The sequence below is a fragment of the Pelecanus crispus genome, chromosome 1, assembly GCF_030463565.1.
Source record: "Pelecanus crispus isolate bPelCri1 chromosome 1, bPelCri1.pri, whole genome shotgun sequence".
Classification (NCBI taxonomy): Eukaryota; Metazoa; Chordata; class Aves; order Pelecaniformes; family Pelecanidae; genus Pelecanus; species Pelecanus crispus.
In genome coordinates, this window is record NC_134643.1 from 83,706,615 (window position 1) to 83,730,847 (window position 24,233).

General features: G+C 41.2%; 1 protein-coding gene across 8 annotated transcripts in view; it reads left to right on the forward strand.

Annotated features, from left to right (window-relative positions):
* FAR2 (fatty acyl-CoA reductase 2) overlaps nucleotides 1-23,938 on the forward strand; it is an 83,025-nt gene extending 59,087 nt beyond the window's left edge. For 3 of the 8 annotated variants that reach the window (XM_075716368.1, XM_075716385.1, XM_075716395.1), the window contains 6 exons: nucleotides 4,914-5,032; nucleotides 7,822-7,889; nucleotides 14,328-14,499; nucleotides 19,513-19,642; nucleotides 22,073-22,200; nucleotides 23,776-23,938. In XM_075716368.1, the coding sequence (XP_075572483.1) occupies nucleotides 4,914-5,032; nucleotides 7,822-7,889; nucleotides 14,328-14,499; nucleotides 19,513-19,642; nucleotides 22,073-22,200; nucleotides 23,776-23,938 (780 nt within the window). Of the gene's footprint in view, nucleotides 1-4,913; nucleotides 5,034-7,813; nucleotides 7,895-14,327; nucleotides 14,500-19,512; nucleotides 19,643-22,072; nucleotides 22,201-23,775 lie in introns of all 8 variants that reach the window. The other 5 variants (XM_075716360.1, XM_075716376.1, XM_075716413.1 and 2 more) reach the window with 5 other exon arrangements.
* The last annotated feature ends 295 nt before the right edge of the window (nucleotides 23,939-24,233 follow it).

Here is a 24,233-nt window from a genome sequence, read left to right on the forward strand (position 1 = left end):
ATCAATTCAGACTCTGCCAGTCACATGGATAATTCACTATATTCGTGCTTAACACTGCTGTAACTACTGTGCAAAATGGTGAGAAACAAACACCTAAGATAAATAATTAATAACTTGATAAAATATTGCCTGTGATATGAAAACGACCATTACTATTTAATATATGACAACAGTAAAGTTGCATACCGCTTCTTCTGGCTTACATTTTTTTTCTGAACTAAAATCGCTGCCTTAGGTCTGTTTGTCAATGCATAATGCTGTATAGCTATGGGCAGATATTTTTGTTCATGTGTGATCTGTTCAACTTGATTACTTGGTAAAAACTATGTTGTAAGCAGCCTGATGCAGCATATAAAAGGATTAGTAGTCTACAATCATAGGAGAGCAGAATAAAATCCAAATATCATCTTGTTAAAGAAGCTCATTTGTACCTGAAGTAGAGCATAAATAGAAACTGTTACAGTTACTTCTGGAATCCACAGGACTAGTGAAATTAGTGGGTATATCCCAGCTAATGCTTTTATCTGAAGCCCCAGTTACACATTTCAGAGACATTCAAAAGCCCTCAAATGCATCATTTGTGTTCATGAAGTGTTATTAGCTCCTATTCATCTCAGTTTCTTTAAAATAATTATCAGCCTTTTACTCACCGCTGACTGCTCATAAAGCTTGTACTGCCTCTCTCTGCTCTACTCACAGCATCTTGTGATGTTTTCTGTGTTCTTGCATGACATCTTGTCATTATCAAAATAAAGGTTTTGCAGTTCCTTAATTTTGCAGATCCACTCCTTACATTTTCATGTGACAGGTTCTAACTTTTGTAATTATATCTGTGAGTTCTGATTTTTTTTCCCGTTTACTTTTGAGCATTAAAAATGTCTGTCACAAAACTTTGTCCAGAGTTAGTTTGCAAGGCAGACGTTATACAAAAGATTTCCATTGCGTTGCTCTCTATTCCCCACAAGTGAATAACCTAAGTAACAAATTACAGCAAGTTGCTGTCGGACATGTATCATATGCCCGTACGTTATGAAACACAGGCCAAATTCATATGCTTTCAGCCATTTAGAAATATGTCCATCAAATCTTTTGTCATTTAAAAAGCATTTTTTCACCTCCTTTTTTTCTTTTAATCTGTCAACAAGTAAAAAACACCTAACGGTTAAGTATTTGGAAATTTTGCCCATCTATCAGTCTTTTTTTAATAGTGTCCGCTTTAGGAACTTACACTGGAGCTTGCATATATTTTATATGCTTATCCTTTGCCACTCCTACCAGTAACTAATATTTTCTTTCTTCAAAGCAAAACTTTCTAGCCTTATTGAATGCAGCAGCAAACCTAATGGTGGTTTCACTTAGGCCAGTTCTCACACATAGATGTCAGCCTGTATCTTTATCTCCAAATTAAGTCTGTGGAAAGTAAAGATTTTGAGATTCGAGGGTCACTGTAGTAAATAACTTACATTTTATATAAAAGCTTTGACTTGTACTGAAATAGTTTTGAAATAGAGATGGTATTTTCTGGTTCAGGATTGAAGCTCTGGGGTTCTTCAATATAGGAAATAAAGACACAATGAAATTTGTGTCATCTACACTGAGCTCTTCAGTGATGAAATATGACAATTTGATATGTAACTATAAGGAGACTTCACCAAGAAAAAGGCAAAGAGCAACGAGGGCAGGTGCAGAGTGTAGAGGCGAGGTTGTTGTCCATGTCCAATGGCTCTTTGGCCCCACAGGCAGCAGTGTTGGCTGGCATCAGTCAGGACCAGAGACTCCATGATGCGGAGAAGTGAGGGGGGATTCCCAGTGCTGACAGACAGTATTTGTCTTGTACCACCTCCAGTTACTACTGAAATTAATTGGACCGGTACTAGTTTTCTGGAAGTGAAAGGTACTTATTATTAGGGAGCCCAAGAGACTTTTGGTCTTCTGAGGCGGGAAAAAATAAATACATGTTTTGAATTCATGTGCTTGGGTATGGTGAATTGGTAAATCCTGTTTGGCAGTTTGAAAATTAACCCTTGAACATGTGACTTACGTGTTAGTTTGATTACCTGGAAGTTTTGTCATTACAACCAGCTGTCTCGGCCAACTGTATTTCAAAGTGTATTTATTAGTCAAGTAGCTTTATTAGCCTTGATTAAGGATGGAAAAAGCAAAAGAGAAGTTTTGGTGTTTGTGGGTTTTTTTTTTAAAGTCGTCCCCCCCCATACTAAAATACTCACTTTCAACTTCTAACCCAAGCTCCTCCTGTATGGAGAACAACCCCCAAATTCAGATTTGGCTCAGATGATCTTTGAGATCATCTCGGCAGAATCCAAACTCCAAACCTTGCAAAGATTTCCCCCCGACCCCCCAGTCATCACTATAATATTTGAGTCTGATCATTTCATTCCACAAATAGATATATTTATTTTAAATATTCATGGAACATGGAAGCTGAAGTTGTTCTCGATAGTCTAATTATGTTTCTTTCACCTTCGGTTGCTCCAGCTCCTGTGGGGAGAAGTTTTGTTGATTGTAAAACAAAATGAAACCAATTATACTTGTGCTGGACTGTAATTGAGGCATTTTGTCTCGCTGTTCCATATCTCATGTAAAGACCTTCCTCCCTGCAAGGCAGTGAGGCTGTAGGGCAGAACAGTGCTTTAATTCCTGTTCTGGACAGTGGCTGGCCCCGAAGCACTTCAGCTGGGAGGCTGTCCAGAAGTGTGACTCAGACCACCAAATGGTTTCAGAGGCTTCAGCTAAAGTAGTTTCTATTTCACTAAAGAGGAAAAAAATGTCAGCAACTACAAATAGAAATCAAGCCAGACCTGATAAAGAAGTACCAAACCACTTCCAATGTAAAAAGTAACTTAAAACACTTAAACCTGCAGTCTTTATTAAATACACAGTATACAAGTATCTAATTCATTCATGCGCATATGACCATCGCAAGCTGCTCTGAATACAGGCACATTTGCAGCACATCCATCAAACTTTGTAGTTTTGAAGCCTGATCTCAAAAAAGTCTTTAGTGTACCTATGAAAACATGACAGTTGATCACACAGTGGTCTCTCATGGGCATGTGTTCACAGCAGTGGAAAATTCATAGCTAAGCTTGATTGCCTTCTTTGGTACTTCATGCTTTCTTTTTTTTCCCCCCCTACTACTGATTTTTCAAGGGGGGAAAAAAAAAATCATAGTGATGTTGCAAGTTAAGGTTTTCATGTCTAAGCGTAACTGCAGTTCCGCTTAGGGCAGCAGAGGTTAACTGCATGCTATGGGTTTGAGGAGGATGTCTGGAGTAATGTGGGGAGGCGTACATGGTTGCCTCTGAGTCCGTCTGCCTATGATCCCTCTGCCAGCTGCACCAATGATGAGATGCGACTCTTCGTGAAAATTAAATCAGTCATAAGTGGTATTCCCTTACTTGCAAGCTGTGAAATGTAACAAAACCATCTGACTATAGAAGGGGAAAGCGAGAGAGAAAGAAAAGAAAATAACCCAGATAAAAACCTCCCAAACAGGGGATGCGGTGTCCCTGAAAATCTACTGGTTACCAGTAGACAATGATATACGCTTTACGAGTTAATAATGAGTCTTATATGCTTTTTTCCATCACATCTTTCTTCTCCCCAGACTTCAGGCAAGCGTTTTTGCACAACTAGGCACTTCCTGTCTAGTTGCTGCAGTAAAACTTTATCTTTCGCAGCTGGAGAGCTATTTCATGATGAAATGGGAGTCTCAGGTTGGAAGAAAAGAAAAATTCACTATAAAATTTCCTTTGCCCTGACTTTTAAATATTCTTGGGTCTGTAGAGCATATTCCTTTGCCCCTTTACTCAGTCCTTTCCTCTGGTTTTACATGGATCTAAATTATAAAGAGATATTATTACAAAAGAGGTTTTTTCCTTCCTTGCTTCACTTCCAGCTCTTTCACTGGGTCCTCAGCTTCTACTTCAAACTCAAATTCATCGCATTTTATTTCCTACATACTAGACAACTTGACTGCAACCTTGACTCTGCTGTTGGGTTTTCTTTTTTTAATTGCTCTCTTCAGCCCTCATACCTGACACACTAGGTTAAGTTCCTTCACCCCATTTCACCTCCACGTTTCTATATTTCTGAATTGTCCTGTCCAATTAAGTCTGCCATGTTGTTGCCATCTGTTCATGTAAGCCTCTTCCAGCCATGTGTCTCCTGTGAAACCTCCAAAGACTAATTGGTCATCAGGGAAACCCCTGAATAAGCATTCAGGTTAAATATATATATTTTGGGGAGCCTGACCCCTGAGAAATGTACTTCCAACTAAAGCAAAATGAAAATCTTCTGTTCTTGCCTACTTCTCTTTGGTTGTTATTACTTCATATTTTCACTCATTCATTTCCTGTGTTCCTCTGGGTAGCGAGCTCTTCAAGGCAGGGGCCACATCTTGACTGTATCTTTGTGCTTAACAGACACAGCTTCAGAAAACAGAAGGGTGTGAACACATCCAAAGGAAAGGGAGTAAACTTTTCAAAAAGCCTATTGATGTCATTTCCAAAGTGACTATTGTCTTTGAGGGACAGTCAGACCTCTGTCTGCCTGCATCACTTAAGAAAATGGAACTTCAGGTATCACAGGGAATTTTACTGCAGCAAATTCAAATATGTTTCTTTTTTAAGGCATTTATTTCGTATTGAGTTAACTAAGAGTCACAGCTTTTCTTGTTACACAGCACAGACATCATCATGTTTTAGACTTGCTCTGAAAATGCAGAACAGTGGGATCCATGTGAGATCCATCTTTGTTTTCACAGAAACCAAATAATCTTCTGCAGCAGGTACCAGGCTTGGAAAGCGCTAATGTGATGGTCTGTCCTCAGTCCAAGCCAATGAAATCTTACCATGGCCTTACATCAGTGACTGTTTTCCTTCGTCCCACAGGCAGGCAAAGGGATCCTGCGGACCGTCATCGCCAACAACGAAGCAGTGGCAGATATGATTCCAGTAGACGTCGCCATCAACCTCACCCTTGCGGCCGGGTGGTTCACTGCTGTGCACAGGTGGGAAGGCACTCCTGTTTCTGCCGGACTTGGGCATTTACTGCCTGCACCAGGACTTTAAAGGGAACCAGAAGCTAAGTGAAAACCTATGCAGGAGCCTTGTTGATTCATTTCCTGGTTCGTTTTCTTCCCCGGGTTGTCAAGGACTAAGAGTGTAGCAGAAGCAATAAAGGCAAGCTTTAAAGTTAGGGCATCTCTAAAGCTACAGGTGGGACCTGTTTCCCAGTACAACATAAGCTCAGCTGACAAGTCTCTCTCTCAGGAGTCACTTTTCTGAAGTCCAGGACCTTTACTGCAGCTTCGCAGCAGCCTTTTTTTGGGCCTCCTTTCTCAGGCAGCTACACTGAGTTGCTTTCCAAGTGGCTTCTAGACTTTTCTTGGTGAAAATTCTCTGTGTTTTCCTTGGAAAACACTGCACAATACAAATACATTATGGGCTTATTATGGGAGATGATCTAACAAAACCCTATTCTTTGTGTTATTGAGAAGGGTATGTATAAGTGACATTAAGGTTTTAAGATCTTTTCCTGTGAACCTCTGGCTCTGACCTTTAATCATTAGTCAGGAAGTGCTACAGAGTAAACCACGTGAATTATTCTGGAGGTTTATGCAACTCTGAGAAATCAGTACCAGACAAATAAAAGGCAGAAATATTTTACATTGAAAGGCAGAGTAAGCCCTGTGAGCTGAGGATAGAGAAGAGCTACATACAGTAACCTAAATACAGGGATCCTAAAAGCAACCTTAAAGGCAGCTCACCAGCTCTTCAGATTTTTTCCTCATTGTTTTGTCCCCCTCCATCAGCAACAGGCAAAGCAGCACAGTCTGGGAAAAACAAATACAGCTTCCCCTTACACACACCCCCCTGAGAGCCTCCATAAAGCTGAAAAAGGAGATGAATGTGTGCTGATGAGCAGTATATCTGGCCATGGTAGGAGAAGTGCCATTTTTTCTAACTCTTCATTGGTGAAAGATACATACTTTTAATCTGGTCCCCACACAAATAATTATTAGGCTAAAGGAGCAATTGCAGAACTTGATTTAAAGCTTCATCTAGCTGGGCACAACCCCAAGGTTAGCAGTCTGTAAACAAAAAAACAAGAGCCTGAGCCTTCTGTAAGTTTAATTTCTCTGACAGAGTTTTGGGGTTTGGTGCTGTCTTGAGGAATAGCATGCATGGTTGAAATTTTTAAATTTTTTTCCCAAATCATCTAATTAGAAAGCCAGTATCCTTCAGGGCAGGTGACATTACTGAAGGAAATTAGATTCTAAAACTTAGCAGAGAATTGCAGTCTTCATTATATAGTGTAGAAGCTCTCCAAAGCTCTACACTCTACCAAGGTCACCGACTCAGCTGGAGGGCGGAGAATGGAAAAAAAAAAAAAATCAACAGGGAGAGACTCTTCACTGGAAGCTGGGAAATAGAGAAATCCTCTTCATTGGTGTTTAATGAGCCTGACCCACTGGAGTAAGTGAAAGTCTGTGCTTTCACTTCAGTGCACTTTGCAACAGGCTCTGTGTGTGGCTCAGCGCAAGGTGAGTTTTCTGTATGGGCACATATTACGGATTTAGTCCTTAGTGAGTTGCCGTATTGATTTCCGTAATGCAACGTTTCTCCACATTAAGCACTACTGTGCATTTCTATGTTGAACACTCTATCAGGCTTCTACTCAGTAATTAAGAGTTACAGGAGATCATGGATTTGGAGCTTGATACATGTCTATTTAGTCCTAACCATCCCTAGAAGTCTGCTAGGGATTAGTAATAATGATAATATACAGTCAAATGCCATGATTTCAAAGCATTATTAAAAAAAGTACCACTAAAACTGTGCGGTATCCAAATGCAGTTTTCAAGTATTACTGTGCAAGATTTCCTATCCCAGGTTTAGGGGTTCTGTTTCCTGGTCTCTTCAGTCATAGGAGTTTTGAAAAGTTTCTCATAGCCAGCGTCCTCCAGTGGAGAAGGGCTCTGAGAACCACAGGCACCCTAGGAGCACTGAGATGCTGTATCCTCCAGCCAAGCTGCTATCCCCTGTTCAAGGCCAGATCTCAATTCTTTTACCATTTTGGCACATGGATCCAGCTGCTAATGCAGAGTAAGAAAAATGCTGTATTGATGGCATCACTTACAGCCGTGGCAAGGCAGGCTTAGATCAAAAAACCTGTTTGACTAATTCTTGCCTTGTATCAAAGGAAGAACTAAAACTGGTATGATCTGTGTTTAGTTCCACACACAAATAACAACCAAGCTTTATTTGGTATTAAAATGAGAATTTTGTTGAAATGATTGATTTGTAATCGCCACCCTGGCAAATGGAGTTTAAAAGTAACACAAATCATATCAATCAAGTAAATGATTGCAAAATACACAGTGTGTCCCTGAGGTTGGCTTGGGCCAATTATTTACAGTATTTTATTATTACAGAGAATTTTATTATTACAGAGAATTTTAATAATATTACAGAGAAACTATTAAAAAAAATCAGAAATTTGTCAATATGCATGCTTTCCTTATTGTTTTTATAATTTTTGATACGTGATATATGGATGATTTTTCTTGAACCCCATCTGTCTTTATTAACTTCATATGCTCCCCAGAATCTGACTGAATCTTATTAAAACTTCATGTTTTATACTATATTTTCATATTTATGAAAAATTACCTCTTCTGCATTTTTCTTTGAGCTGATGTTAGTGTTTCTTGGGCTGTTAGCTTTCATGCTCCGTTAATAAAGCTTTGGGTGCTTTTCTTCACGTTTTACAATAATACTTCTCTCTCTTTTCCAGACCAAAAAACCTGTTGGTGTACAACTGCACAACAGGCGGAATCAACCCCTTCTTCTGGGGAGAAATGGGTAAGGTCTAATTTAAACCTAGAACGTGCCAAACATCAATAGCATTACTCAGCCAGGCTTTGAAAAGGTGGTTTCCTATATTCAGGTGGCATTCAGCATCTGCCATTCAAACTGCATGTGGGAGGCCCAACTGCAGGGTCCTGTGAGCAAAAGCTCCTGGTGCTGGGCATTCAGCTCAGGAAAGCATCTTTTCAGTTTTCATTGTGGGCGTAATCACATAACAAGCCAGCAAAGTACGTGCTTTGCTGCACTGAGGTATTAAAGTGGTGGAAAAAGGAATAGAGAACCAGTCCCTTAATTCTGTGAGAACATGCTCTGCATAGCCGTAACAGAACATCTTCCTTTTCTGATTGCTGGGGTTGCTGTGTTTGGGGTTCTTTTTGTGCTTTGAAATCACTTGGGGAACCTTGATAGTATTGTATATAGATCTTGTATTCTTATAAAGGAACCTCTAACTTTCAGAACACAAAAAAACAGTACATTAAGGAAGTAGAGCAGTCTGTCTTTATCTGTGAAGAAAATTCCAAACAAATAATTGGTGTAGACTTGAGAAGGCAAACCTTGAAATGACAGGTGTGCTTTAAGAACAATTTGCCTTTTGATCATGAATTTTGTCAGTGGAAGAATTCAGATTATTTTCGTGGCTGACTTCTTCAAGGGAATGTGCCTCTGAGGCAGAGGTGAAAGAAAGGGAGACAAATCCTGACACCCTTACAGTGGAAAATTCATGCTGAAGCCAAGCAGCAGAAATATTACATACAGTCAGTACCTTCATGGACATATATACGGGGTCTGATTCACTTTCTGTTATACATAAATTCATATCTTTGTGCTTTAAATACAGGATGCTGGCAAATCACTACTGTGGTGGTTCACCTCTCAGCATTTGTCTTGGCATTATTTAAGTGGCAAACTGTAAGTCAGCAGAGAATCAGACCATAATTGCATTTTCAGAATAAGGCTTGTCTGAAAATCCTACTAATGTCCTACCATGAGATTTGATCAAGTGATCTAGCAGGGGACAGGTTTCAGCAACTGGCTGAGCAGTGAGAAAATCACACCAAGTTCCTGACATATTTTTAATGAGAAATCTAACACTGTGGTTTGTCATGGTCTGAGAGAAGAGGTGAGGCTTCATAGAAGATTGTTGGAGAATGTAGCCAATCTTCATAACATGTAAAGTCAGATCTTCTGTGGCTTTTTCGTAGGAGTAAATGCAAAGCTTTTCACAGGCTGCTACTTTAGGCAACAGCCACCATAGCACTACTACCTCAGGTTTGCCTTAACCCATTTACAGTGTAATTTTACTGATGAAAACAGCAATGTATTAATGCATTGTAACTGATTTTATTCTGTTACTTTGCTCATAACTGTGGATTTAGCAATGAAATCATCCGAGTGCAGCAGAAGCTTGCATAAGCAGTTCAGCTGTGTGATGGGACTGAAGGCAAAATTTTCTCCTTGGGTGACACTGTGGAGCTCTTTCTACCACATGTTGTATCCATAGTTTTCCTGAGAGCAGCAGGCTGGAGAGGGGTATTAGGTATAGATTCATGAACAGGAATTAGGATGGAATATCAAAGAGCAAAATTTTGCCCTTAAAGATGTTGCATGGTTTAAGAAATGAGTTTGGGAAAGGTTTATTGCATTAGGATATTACAACTGCAGCCAACCAGTTTGATTCTCAATTCAGTCTTCTACCAATTTCTTTTTGGTAAATACATACAATTCTAAAATCTTCTTTATATATATGACAGACTTTCTCAACCCATTTATATTACTTTCTCTGTCTACTTGCTATTATTTGGCTTCTAGGCAGCCAGTCTCATGGCATGCACTTCCAACAGCCATGATCTCTCTGAAATAAGAGCTACCACTGAGTAGTCCAGCTCCTGCCCAGAAGAGCTGAACTTCACCCACCAGTTCCCTCCTCCGCAGTGGGGCAGCATCCGATACTTGAGTTGTCACCTTCTCTTTTTGAAAGCCTGTTTCCAACTGCGTTTAGCTCTGCCAACCTTTCAGATTGAAATAGTTGTGGCCAGGTCTCTACCTCCAGTGATTTTTCAGCTTTTTCAGAATTTTTCTCCATCATGAAAGAAGCTGTTTGATGCAAGCATACAGGAGACACAGAATCAGCAGAGGGAAAGAGAGTCTGTTTCAAGGAGTCTGGGGAGGCCAGACCGGCACAGAGTCTGTAACCAGTCATCGAGGTGGAGGGTTGTGAGAATGAGACTGGAAGCTGATGAGAAACAAGGGTGGGGAATGGGAGTCATCTGGTGTGGGAATGAGCATTTTAGTGCAAATCAAACATGGGGTTTGCGGAGGGCTGAGCTGTAGCTCAGGTAACCTGAGCTGCCTGGTTAGGGAGACTTACACTGGGACCAGCTGTGGGAAGGACAGGCGAACACAACAGAGCAGGGATTTTTTGGGGGGAGAGGAGGAAAGGAGAGAAAGATCAAACAGAGAAATTGAGACGGGAGTGGGCTGAAGATGCCCTGGTTAGGGAACAGAAGTGACTGAGATGGGGACATTTTGAGTACAAAGGTGATGAACTTGGAGGGAGGGAGGATAAAGAGAATCTAGAAGAGAATTATTTGAAAAATATATGTCTCGTTAAGAGCTTATGCTTTAAACATCCATTGCAAACCAGTTTGTTCTACCGATCTCCATATACAGACAAACCTCTAGTGTTAAAAGGAATCTGAACTGATTTATTTCTTTTCCAAATAATGCTGTGCCTTGGGATTTTTTTCTTACTGTCTTCCATTACTGCTGTTATTTCCCCTGCTACTACCAAAATGTGGTCAGACAACTGAGTATTAATCTGAAGAAGCATATTCTGCTTGGCTATAATGTAAGTCTCGCTAGTCTGACTTTGAAATACATTTTGCAATTTCTGCTCAAAACTAAACCTCAAAGCAGGCTTTAAAATGGTGTTCACCATGACAGAATTTCATTTCAATTTATACTTGACAGTCTACCTAGGCGAGACTGGTCTCTGATTCTCCCCCTGCTAAATCTGCCATTGAGTTGTTGAATTTGCTGCTGTGGTCGGAGGGAAAGACCACCTACCCGCTAAGTCATTTCAGTAACCCCTAGAGGTGATGTGCTTCTGGTTCAGGGTTCTCTGCCTGCCTGACCCGTCTGTCTGTCTGTCTATTTCTCTCTCTCCAAAACTGCTAGAGCATAAGAGACTTGCTACGCTTGCGAAGTTGAACACTTCCTAGAAACCAGGAGATAGTGCAGTTGTGCTGAGTCAGTGCAAGCCAGGGCAAGGGAGGTTTGTAAAGAAAACGCCTGTAGCATTAACTGTTCCAAGTTACGCAAAACTGGTGTTCTCCTGACTTCCTTCCAGTAAGTCTTTCAAGTTGGTCTCACTGCCTTTGTTATGAGCTTTTTAAAACAAAACCACTTTCATTCCTGACTTTCAGAATTTTTCTTGAGTTTTCAGCAGATATCTCATCTGCTCTTGACACATGTGCTTCTTGCACCAAGTAATATCACAGCATAATGCTGCAGCTGCTTTACTACAGCTGCATTTTCCTCTGCAAGCCTTAAGTAACCAAAATGATAAGGGTGTTGCTGATTTGTGTGAATTCGGTGTATGGACGATGCTCTGAAGTGACAAGGGCTGGTTTTTCCACTCACTGATTAGTTCTTTCTTGCTATCTTGACCAAAGATGCCAAAAATACAAAGAAAAAAGAAAGGCCATAATGTCTTTAACGTGTTTCCAAAGGAAAACCTTCTCAACTAGTTTACAGCTGAAAACTAGATTTGCATTATATTAACATCAGGATTTGAATAAACAGAGCCATAAACATGTGCTGCAGACAATATCAAACCTATTGCAATTCCAAAATATCAATGGTTCCCAGTTAAACTGATAGGTTTCCACTAGGAAATGAAGTGACCGAATGAAACTAAATAAACTTAAATATTGATAAGCAGATGAGAGTTTGTAAGTAAATTTGGATTTAACGTGTCTCTTGGAGAAACTTCCTTACAGGGAGAAGCAGCAGAGTTCATGGGATCGCTCTCCTGATCCATGAGCTACTTGAATGGGCACAGATACACAGTCAACTGGGAGCAGATCTCTCTATATTTAAGCCAGCTAGGGCTTTGTCACAGTATAATTGTAGTAAATGGCCATGCTGCTAACACAGAGGAAGGAAAATCCTAATGTACTGCTTAGCCAGGCACAGATTTTGCCAAGAGCTGGGCCAGGACAGTGGCTTCCTTTCCGGTAGCCCATCCTAAACTGTTTATTGCCGCTCCACGGCCAGCAGTAAACATCTTTCCAAATCTTCAGTAAAACTGCTCCAGCGAGCCCTTCTCACCAGGCACAACTACATGGGAAAGTTTAAATAGGAGTTTTTTGCTAGTCCTTGCCATTTTGACAGAGCATGAGTATGTACAGCTGTGCCGGCACAGCTGGGACAGGTGGCAATCAGGGTGGTAAATCTGCCACTGAGAAGAGTAGCTTCTCCTCAGCTGGCAAAGCTGTTGACGTATTTATCAGCACTCTGCGTGGATCCCCCTCCCCAGGCTGGCAGCAAGGCTGATGCTGTGCTTCACCTCCTAAATGCTCTCCTGCAGAGACCTGTAGATGTGGTGCTTAGGGACATGGTTTAGTGGTGGACTTGGCAGTGCTAGGTTAAACGGTTGGACTCTATGATCTTAAAGGCCTTTTCCAACCTAAATGATTCTGTGATTCTATGTGTGTGCTCAGCGTATTTGTGGTATCAAAGCTCTTGGCAGGTGCTCGCAGCATGCAGGCAGGCTCTCCTCTGCCCACCTGGTTTTCTCCCTGTTAGATTGCTGTGGGTCCTGTACGTAGTGAGCACAGCTACAACAGTCAGTAAAGTCCCTGTTTCTTTAAACAAATGAATCCACGTTCTTACCCACTGCTGCAGAGCTGGGGCTTGAGGCAGAACCCTGTGGAGTTTAGAGAGAAAAGACAGAAGGAAATTCTTTTAGAAAATTTAACTTCTGATTATATAGCAACAGTTTCAACACTTGCACCTTTCATTTTTGTCAGTGAGAGAACAGGTTGCAAAGGATAAGATTTCCATTCCGCATCCCAAAGGATGACTACAAGATAACCACATCATTGCAATGCTGCAACATGAAATAGAAGGAATGGCAGTTCTAGCTGTTCAGATGCAAGTTCAGGAGAACTGGTCTTCAGTCATTAAACTTGCAGGGTACAGGACAGAATGAACTTGCACTAAAACTAAATTGTGCTATTTTAAAAGTCTTTGTTGTCCAAACTTAGCAGCTAAGTGGCTAACAAGTCTCCTCTAGTTGCTGTTACTTAGAAGAGTACAGCAAAAATCGCTACTTGAAATGCAGTAATGAGCTGGCTGCAGATACATGAGAAGGCTGTCTGAACTTTATGATTGGAATCTGCTTATCTAAGGATGATCTGGATGTTTCTTGTGACTTGCAAATTCTCATCTGATTTTCTATTTGTAACATAAGCTTAGAGAGTAAACTATAATATGAGCAGAGATTGATGTCATAACTCTCAATTTCATTTTTAAAAAAGTAAAAAAAGCCCACATATTCTTCTTTGTTGAGCTCACTGGTGCTCAAGAGTAGGAGCACCATCTGTTTATCGGTCCCTAGGATGATAGTCTTATATTCAACTACTGCAGTTCTATTAAGCCTCTGCAATATGCAAATGCCCCAGATATGCACATCTAGATGCCAGTTTTGTGGCACTGTGCCATTGCAAGAGCTCAGAATCAGGCCCAACATATTTTGTGCCTTAACATACAAAAGGAATGAAAGATTACTACCCCGTCGTTAGTTTTCAAGTTAAGAATGCAAGACAATTTGCTGCTTTAGTGCATCCAGAGCTCCTCTGAAAACAGGCTGAGGTAATTGGTGTGGGTCAGCTGTGGTTGAAAGGATATGGTGAAGTCTTTCTAGAAGCAGCACCCTATGTGTGTAAGTACTGACACCAGCCCTTTTGAAAATTTCATTAGAAATTAAAGTGTCATTTTTGTTTTATGCTAGTAGATCAAAGTTTGCTTTCAGTGATCTGAAGATATGTTAATGCTTATCAATTTTTTCTACATCTGCTGCAGGTGAAAGCAGAACTGCAGTTCCTTGGTTTGAAGCACTTCAGGCTACAACTGCCTGCTTTACCTCCATTACGTTTTGGCATTTTGATAAGGAAGTTTTTGTCTGCCACTATTAAGCCTAGAGTCAGACTGCGTTTCAAATAGGCAATAGATGGGGTCATCAATTTTAATGCCAGAAGGGACCATGAGGTGATATTCTCCAACCCCTGGTTACATAGTTTGCAGAACTGTAGGTTAAACACATTAAGCACCATAACGTGGGCTTTACTGCAGCATGTTGGTATGGTTGTGCCCAACTCAACTGAAATTAAGTGCCTGATTTTAAGTAAAATGCCTGTTCCCTTACAGAGCAGTACGTCATGTCCACGTTCAAAAGGAACCCACTGGAACAGGCCTTCCGAACACCCAACGCTCACTTGACATCCAACTACTTGATAAACCAGTACTGGATAACTGTCAGTCACAAGGCACCGGCCATACTCTATGACCTGTACATGAGGCTCACGGGGAGAAAGCCCAGGTAAGAAACCGCACACCCTCAGCCTCCAGCACACCTGCCACTGTTATGGAGAGCAGATCTCTAACAAGTTCTGAGAACTGGCTGCCTCAGCCTGGAGTCCCTGGTCTTCCCATCTCCAGGCCTTGTCTTGAGGAGATTGCTCAAAAAGAAAAGGAACCGCATGACCATAGCTAAGTACAGCCTAAGGTTGCCACCCTTTCCAGTACCTGGGGAACAGCACATGTTTTAAACTCAGGTTCACACACTTCAGAGGTTCCCAAGCCAGAAGAAGAGGACTGGTAGTTACATTGTCCTCTCTATAGCAAGACTTCCACCATTGCAACTTTGTGATGTGATTGCCTCTGTCTGTCATGAGTAAAGATTCAAGCTTACATAAGGTTTTGAGACTGGCAAGGTTTAGAACATGGTAATATTTTTTTCCCACAAATCAGATGCATCATTAGCAGTTGCCAGCACTGGCCCAGCACCCTGAAATCTAGAACATTTCTAAGTATGAATAAATTCTACATTGTATTTGTGAGGACAGTTTACCATTACAATTGGCATTTGAGCCTTGGCAGTGTCATGGCTTGGAGGAACACAGGCACACGTGTCCCATGTGGAAAGAATCCTGGTGTAAATAACATAACTCAGCCAACGTCCTCCTTTACTCCCTGCCGCCACAGAGGAGAATTTATTGTGCAACACAAGAGTGGTATGCCAGCATTGTGTTGATGTCAGCTGCTCTGTGCTCCTCTGCTAGTTAGAAAGCTAGCTTCAGCTGTTTGCAGGGAAATCTCTGGCTGATGTATTGCTCTGATTTCTCTCTGACATTCTGCTGCGGAGGGAGATTGGTCCATAAAAAGACTTCCAGTTATCCAGGAGGCAAAAATTACCCTAGAAATAGAGGTAAGCTGAATACGAGCAAGAATAGACTGGAATCTCCAAACTGTGTTGAAACAGTCAGCAGTAAGATCTTGGCATTGCCATTACAATTGACATTTCGTAAAGTTGATTGGCATAAGTAGCCGATGGACATTGGCTGCAATACTGTACTTAAATTTCAAATAGAGCTTAGCATGAACTCGTGCTGAGAAAGATACCTTCTTCTGAACTTTAAGATTTGCGACCTGAGTAAACACAGCTCAGCAATGAACTTGTGAGTTTACCAAGTTGTTTGTTTTTTTTTTTTTTAAATATAATTCCCTTTTCTTTTTACACACTACTTAAGCTCATCCAGATATGGCTGCAATGTGGTAGAAAGCATAGTAGCAGCTCATCCTTTCTCTTTTTCACAGCTAGCTAAATATCAGACCTTTATGGTCTAAGGGCAGTAAACCACATCAAATAAAAAAAAAGGATGAATGTGTCACTGAACCTGCTTTAATGATTCCCTTTAATTTTTCCCTCTGCTTCAAACAGAGCACCTAGGCTTAACTTTCTTCCCACTTGTCACTCCTATCTATTGAGGAAGCAGCCATCTTCATGGCAGTTTCTTGAATTCTCTCCATGATCCTATGCCAGATTTACAAGCAGAAAGGAGAAAGTTCTTTGCCAGGATGAAGACTCAGGCTTCAGTTCTCTACTATATCCATACTCAACTCATCATAAGGTGATGAGTTATCATATGGAATAGGTTATCCGAGAGCTGGTTGTGGTTTTGCAAGTCTCCTGTTTATTCAGGACCAGCTTGTGACCATCACTAATTTGAATTGCAGGGTAGTTTGGAGGAACTCATTTGTAGTTCCTCCTGTAGCTATCACACACAGTAACCCATGTACCAAAGGGTAGGTACAAGAGTCATCTCCTTTAGCTTTAGGCTTTTATATACTGCCTCTTCTGAGAAGCTTACTTTAAGTGTTAGCTCATTTCACATAAATTGCAAGATGTCTAGCAAAACTGCCCTAAATGGCTTACTGTTATTGCTGCACATCCATCCATGACTTAGAAAATAATGTGGTTTATATCATTAGTAGTCTCTTGGGGCAATCTGTCGCACCTGAGAATCTGCTCATGCAAGGCTCACTATGGGAGCAAATAAAGAAATCATTGCTGTAAACAGTTTTCTAGAAGACCAGATGCATTTCTGAAGTGTAGCTAATAAGGCTATCAGTGACAACTAATACTTGCTTTTTTCCTCTCAGTTCCTCCACAGAGGAGAATGAGATTTTCTACAAGAAATCTTTGTCATAGCCTCTTGGAGGCTGCAGAACAGCATGTTTATACTTGGTTGATATTTTTCAGTGGACCATTCCTTCATCCAAATTCATAAATATTTTGAATGTAGTCACAACATTTGAGCTCAATCAGCCAGCATGAACCACAGGTTTCATACATACCACTTTAGACGCTTCATTTCTCTTTCTGACCCTTACTTTTAGCCACTCAGATATGTTGTTTGAGTAGATCTACAGTAAGAGCTTATTCTGCCCACATTGACAGGAGGCCTATTTTTCAAAAGTTAAGTAGGGACACACAGTTAACTCTCTTATCATTTTTTTCTGGTGGATTCCATTAACCTTCAGCACTTTAAATTGATGGCTTTTGGGAAGCCAGTTTAAGGGTCAACTCCAGATCTTTGCAATCTAGCCATATACTTTGTTTCCCAAGTTCCTAAAAGGTATTAAAATATTCACAAAGCTTTGCCCCATAGTACTTGCCTACACACGCACAATCAGGAAGATTAATCTGAAGTAATTTTAAAGTAGTTTAGATAAACTGCACTCAATCAATGTGCACATAATTATTCAGAATGAAGGTTCCCTTAATCTGATGGTTTGCTTTGCTTCTAAAATGAAAGCCACTTTAATTCTGAGTAGGAGTGCCTATGTAAGGTTTTAGTGCTCTTTCAATTCACTTTGGGTAAGCTGCGCAGTTCTTGTCTGAACTGATGTACTCATTGTGTCTTTTTCTGCTGTGCTTAGCGCTTATCGTTGTGGCAGTCACATCTGCACGGAGAGAGGCCAGCCTGGCACCATTCTTCCCCAGACTGCTGCCTTTTATTTGTCACGGTGACTTTGTTACCCTCTGGGCAGCTCAAAATTTCTCATGAAAACAGCTCTGTTTTCCACAGAAATCAGCCTTTTAATGCTTTCTCTTGCCCTTATCCAGTCTGAGAGAACGCAGTGTTCCCTCAAAATTGACCATGCACTGTACATCACACTTTAAAACAACTGCCTCCAAGAGGCCTTTTGTACTCATGACCATTGGAACAACTGTAAAATAATCTTGCAAGGTGTAGGACAGTATTAATGTCATCCCCTTTTATATAAAAAATGAATAATAAAAAAAAAGACCAAGACACATGAGACCCAAGGTCCCTGTTAAGCAGCCGTGCCCCTGAAGCAGCTTTCATCTTTACCAAGACACTCATGCTCCAGGAAGATGTCCAAACAGTTCCCCACTCCTGCAAAAAAAGAAAAAAAAAAAAAAAAAAAAAAGCCTGTGGACTTGGATGATTGTCAAGGTCATCCACCAGCATTGCATGCTATCAGACCCTTCCTGTATAAGGAAGGACACAAAAAACCACTCCAAACTGCCACTATATTATACAGGGGGAGGAATGGCCTTCAAGAAAAACAAATTTTTTTTGAGAGAGAGAGAGATCAAAGAAGCCCAAAGACATGAAAAGTATGTCACCAAGCTGAGTGGTATGGCTGATACTCCAGAGGGAAGGGATGCTGTCCAGAGGGACCTTGACAGGCTAGAGAGGTGGGCCCATGCAAACCTCATGAAGTTCAACAAGGCCAAGTGTAAGGTCCTGCACCCAGGTGGGGGCAATCCTTAACATGAATGCAGGCTGGGCGATGAGTGGATTGACAGCAGCCCTGTGGTGAAGGACTTCGGGGTATTGGTGGATGAAAAACTGAATATGACTTGGCAATGTGCGCTCACAGCCCAGAAAGCCAGCCATATCGTGGGCTGCATAAAAAGAAGCGTGGCCAGCAGGTCAAGGGAGGTGATTCTGCCCCTCTACTCTGTGCTGGTGAGGCCCCACCTGGAGTACTGTGTTCAGCTCTGGGGGCCCCAGCATAAGAAAGACATGGACCTGCTTGAGTGGGTCCAGAGGAGGGCCACGAAGATGATCAGAGGGCTGGAGCACCTCCCCTATGAAGACAAGCTGAGAGACGTGGGGTTCTTTGGCCTGGAGAAGGCTCCGGGGAGACCTTATAGCATTCTAGTACTTAAAGGGGACCTACAGAAAAGATGGGGAGAGACTCTTTATCAGGGAGTGTAGTGATAGGGCAAGGGGTAATGGTTTTAAACTGAAAGAGGGTAGATATAGATTAGATATTAGGAAGAAATTCTTTACGTTGAGGGTGGTGAGACACTGGAAGAGATTGTCTAGAGAAGCCATGTATGCCCCATCCCTGGAAGTGTTCAAGGCCAGGCTGGATGAGGCTTTGAGCAGCCTGATCTAGTGGAAGGTATCCCTGCCTATGGCAGGGCAGTTGGAACTAAGTGATCTTTAAGGTCCCTTCCAACCCCAACGATTCTATGATTCTATCTGAAAACTGAAGTTGAGAAATTGACTTCAAAGCTTGTCCATGCTGCAGATGCCATCACCTCTGTACTGGAACTAACTCCAAAAATCAGAGCTTTGCTTCAGGAGCCAACTCAGAGAACAGGAGAGCATTTTGTGTGGTAGAAAGAGAAGTATCCACCTCAGGAGGCAAGCATGTCTGCTGTGCAGACTTCATATGAGTTCATATGGGCTCTTCACCTCACACGTGATGTAGATACGGCTTCCAACCCCTGTTAGTTCAGGCCAGTAAGTTAGGCATCAGGCATTGCCTAGGAAATGCATGTTTGCACCCATGTTCCAGCCAACAATAAAAGCTGGGTAGCTATAGGCTCAAGACTCAGCTGGAACAGTTAGATTTGCTGAGCAAGTTCTCAGCCTGGTGAGCACCAGTGCAGTACTCATCAGGAATTGCAATGCCTATTCATGTGGATTGGTGAAAACACCTACAGAGCAAACCAACAGCTTTTGCATAAGGTCAAACTTCCTCTGATGTTCCTCCTCTGTTTCAGAATGATGAAGATCATCAATCGACTGCACAAGTCTATGATGCTCCTGCAGTACTTCTCCACCCAGTCCTGGGATTGGTCTTCAGATAATATGAATATGTTAATGAGTCACCTTAACACAGAGGACAAAAAGGTAAGTCCTGAATATGGATTGCTAAACTCCCGTTCCATTCATCTGCAGCAATTGGTTTTCGTGTACTGTTGAGCTTATGAATGACATCTGCCTAGATGACTGGAATTAACTTTAACTTGAAATAATTTATTTCCTCCTTGTTTTATTAAATAACTTATCAGGAGCCTTTCAGTTATTATAGGAGAATGTGTTCTCCTGAAGTGTATTGGTCTTTCTTCTGAGACAGGTTAATCACTGCAGTCTTTCCAGTTAACATGGCACCTCTCTACCTTTTGCTCTCAGGTTTCTATTTGGCCTGTAAACAATCTAGATTTGTTTCCATAGACAAAATGGACTGTACAAAGGGAACGTAACTTTATATCCTCAGTGATCCAGCTGTACTCAGCTCTTTGAGTTGGAGAAGTTAAAAACATCACATGTAACAGTGGCCACTTTACTACCTCCCATATGGTTGGCTACATAGACTGGAATACCCACATAGGAAAGCTAAAGACATTCCTTTTTTGATGCACACTTGATATTTCTCTTTCTCAGAAGAAAAGGTCAATTCTAGTTGTCACATTACAGCTCTGGGCCCTGAGAATTCCAGGCATCCCCTTCCATGGGGTGAGATGACCATGTTAACTAATGTTCTGTACAGGGGCCCCAGAAAGACAGTAACAATGGTAATGCAAAGGTATGTGCTATGGGGAGCGTCTTTGTAATTAATTAATCGCTGAAAAACTGTGTAGCATTCCCAATATCTTCTCATCCTAATTTTCTAAGTGTCTTGCTCTTGGAAAACTAGGAAGCTCCTTTACAACACCACTTTTTCCCCTCATCCCTTCTGGCAGTCTGTATCTTTTGCTGGGTGATCTAGATGGGAATTACTTGAAAGATTTTGACGTTTTCATCCACATTGGTTTTAATGGGCACTGCACAGGGAAACTTACTTAGTTAACACATAGTGTCTTACCCTGAACAATATGAAAAAGTTCCTATTTGATTTAAGCCCCCAGAGAGCAATTACTTTGCAGGATGTCAAGCTTTGCTGTAGTCTTTATAGCTTTGAAATACTACTCCTTAAGAACTGGACTGTTACGGAAAGACTGAAGGAATACAAAGAATGGATTTGTGATAAGCTTGAATGCCCCTTTGGTCAGTATCTCCCTGCAAAGTGATACTTAGCATTCACATCAAACTCATCTCACATCATGAAATTCTTGCGCAGACTCCCAGTAGTAGAATCAAGAGTTTTCTTCCCTAGTCTGCAGAGAGAGTGCATGCAGCAAATTCTAACTTCTAAGGGCAGTGGCACTGCTGTGACTACAGCAGATGTAGAGGGAACCTAAATGGTATGCTAGGAGCTAGTTCTGAGGTAGATAAACATAATGCAGTATCAAGGACTTAGTGCAAGCTAGACAGAGTTTCAGGCTTACAAGCCACTTAGGAGGACTTTGTGAGATGCACTGCATCCAGTGTTGCCACTGCTGCATTCTGAGCAGTATTCAGGCTAGATAGTTTATGGGCACACATCTCTCTACATATCTGACAGACATGCTGGGATCTGCACAGGAGCTAACCCCCTGTAGTTGACAGAGTTAGCTAACCCCTCTCTGCTCAAGTTATTGCTGGTCTGATACCAAAGCAAATGGCCCGGATTGGCATGGCGGTGAAAGGAAGGTATTATTATTATGAGTATCTTCCCTTTTAAGACCCTGTAAATAAGAAATGCCATTCACTACACTCATTCATTTTAAAAAAAAATTCTCTACAACAAAACCTCTCCCTCTTCACAAATCCTTTCTTTGCTCTAATAGACAGGCAACCACCTGAGAGCTTGCTAACAATTTTTTCAGTATAAGCATCTGAAATTACCTGGTATAGTTAGCTCTGCAATGAGATTTTTTGATGCCAAACACCAGAGTAATCCAGTTCTTGGATTTCTGTCAGTCTAGCTGCTGAGAGAGAATGCAGCAGAGCAGAGAGTAATACTGATGCAGAGGCACCTGTTGACTCAATGTCCAATTCATATATTTACACCTAATTCTAGTGACACATTAAAAACTGCATGAAGGTTTTCATACGAATCCATTTACCTGAGTGGAATGGCATTTTTCTTCCACGATTTTGTGTGTGTGTATATGTGTGTGTACAAATACATGTATTTATGCAAAAATTGTCACGTGAAAGACAAACTTGTCTTGATTTTCTGCCAGCTAGCACTAAATTTCCGCTTGCTTTTGCCCAAATTCCCAGCTGAGTAAGACATTAATCAACAGCTGTGAAATATAGTCTGTTAGTGCCCATGTCTTCTTGGAAACTTGGTGGCTTTAAGAACTTCAGAGAGCGAGCCTTGTCAGGAATGGAGGTCAATGAAGAATTGATGTTTAAAGTGAACTTGTTTTGAACTCTGGCATTTAACTTCTGCTCTTTGTCTTTAAATCCCAGTTATACAACTTTGATGTTCGTCAGCTGCACTGGTCAGAATACATTGAAAGCTACTGCCTAGGTGCTAAGAAGTACTTGCTAAATGAGGACATGGCTGGCATTCCAGCAGCAAAGCAGCACTTACGAAAGTAAGTCATACCCAGTGACAAGGACAAGAGCTCTTGGCTACCCTGAATGGCTTTTGAGGAAAATTATTCTAATTACGTTGCTATAATTATTGTTGAATAATATGGGATAAACATAGCATAGCTTATTTCTTACGGCAGAGGGTTGTCAGTATTTCATTTTTCTATCCTGTAAGAAAAAGAGGACTTTTGATGACACTAGCGATTAGGGGCTAGATATTATGCCTTCCCAGCAGATGACCAAGTAATGAAGTTATAGTTCATAAGAGGAACACATGAATGCAGATGATCTTGGTCATTCAGAGTTACAATAGAAAAATAAAGGTCAGAGATTTAGTGAAACTCCTAGAAGTTTTTATTCAATACAGTTCAATTCAAAGACATTGCATAAAAAAATTAAGCATTTGTATGATTTTAAATTTAATTTTAAAGTTCAAGTTTCTAATTCCTTGGGGGGAATGGGCAAAAATTCTCCAAAATCAGTGGAGAGCTTATACACTCATCCCTGGTGACAGTTTGAGAGTCTGAATGAGCAGTTATGAGATTGTCCTTCTATTCAGTTAAAGATTGTGCTCTTCCTGTCTTCTCCACCCCTTTTACTGAGAAGTGCAGGCAAATGGAGAAGCAGCAGCTCTTTTGGAGTAAGAGCCTGGTTGTTTCCTTTAAGAAGACCATTCTTGTGCACTGTAAATGCTAGAAGCATAAACCAGCCTTTTGCCATAGCAAGGAATCCTAAACAAGTTCTTCGTTCATGGGTCATTTCTAAAGGATTTATAAGAACCACTGTAACAGGCCAGTAACTGTGTCATAGTCCAAACAGGCAGTGTGGTATAGTGCAGTGATAAAGTTTACCAAAAAAAAAAGGACTCTCAGAAAAATTAAACCAGTCTTGGGGACATTAGGTACGAAGCTTTCTTCCCTTAGTCAGACACTGGGAAAGGGAGAATTAGAGAACTTCAGAAACTTTTGCTTGACAGAAAGAGGACAAGATGATTAGCATCTTAAACACCCAGTAATACCATTTAAATATATGGTGTAAGCCACCCCCACGCACAAAACCCCAGTGCTGCAGTACTGCAAAAGTGAAGACCATTTATGATTATTGAGTAATTTCCCAACATTAAAGGCAAGGTTTCACCCAAATAAGAGTTTCATCACATTTATTCAATTCATCAGCTCCTGCAAAGGTCCTCTAGCCTGCCACCGATCCTGCAAAGTAAAAAATAGCCAATATACCAAATCAAAGCATAAAGTATTGGACCTAGACCTAAAGAAAAAACTCTCAGTATGACTTCTGTTCTGCTTGAAAATGAGAGTACACAGAACAAGAGAGATTTGCAATAGAGGTATTACCCCATTCCATTAACTATTCACGATACCCTAACTTCAACACAGTCCTTGGCAAGATGGTAGGGACATCTTAGGCACAGTGTCTCCACTAAAATAGGAATGGCAAAAAGCCCAAGGGCCACCTGTAAACAGGATTTCTTACAAAGTTACCTGCAGCAAATGAAGCAAGCTGGTAAGCTTTTTGTTGTTTCTGTCTTCCTCCATAAGATGCCTCTTTCTCTTTCTCAGGCTGAGGAACATCCGATATGCGTTCAACACCACCCTCCTTGTGATCATATGGCGCATTTTCATTGCAAGGTCACAGATGGCTCGAAACATCTGGTACTTTGTGGTGAGCCTCTGCTACAAGTTCCTTTCCTACTTCAGGGCATCCAGCACCCTCAGGCACTGAAGCCATCCATCAGCAACCAGCCTCTTCTAGAAGGACCTCCATCTCCTCTAATCAGCAACTATGGGCATCGGGGTCTGAAAGTAGCAGAAAAATCCGCTCCCTCCAACAGCAGCCTGCATTTATTGTGCACTGTTATGTGTTCACCTTTTTAATTTTAACTAATGCTTTAATACATGGTGGTCTTTCTTCCATAGGACCAGGCCAATTTTTAAAGCCATAACTGAAGCTTTAGGAACAGGTCAAGCTGGAACCATTCATCTAGAGTCTGATGTGCAAGAGTAAGGATTAACCAAAG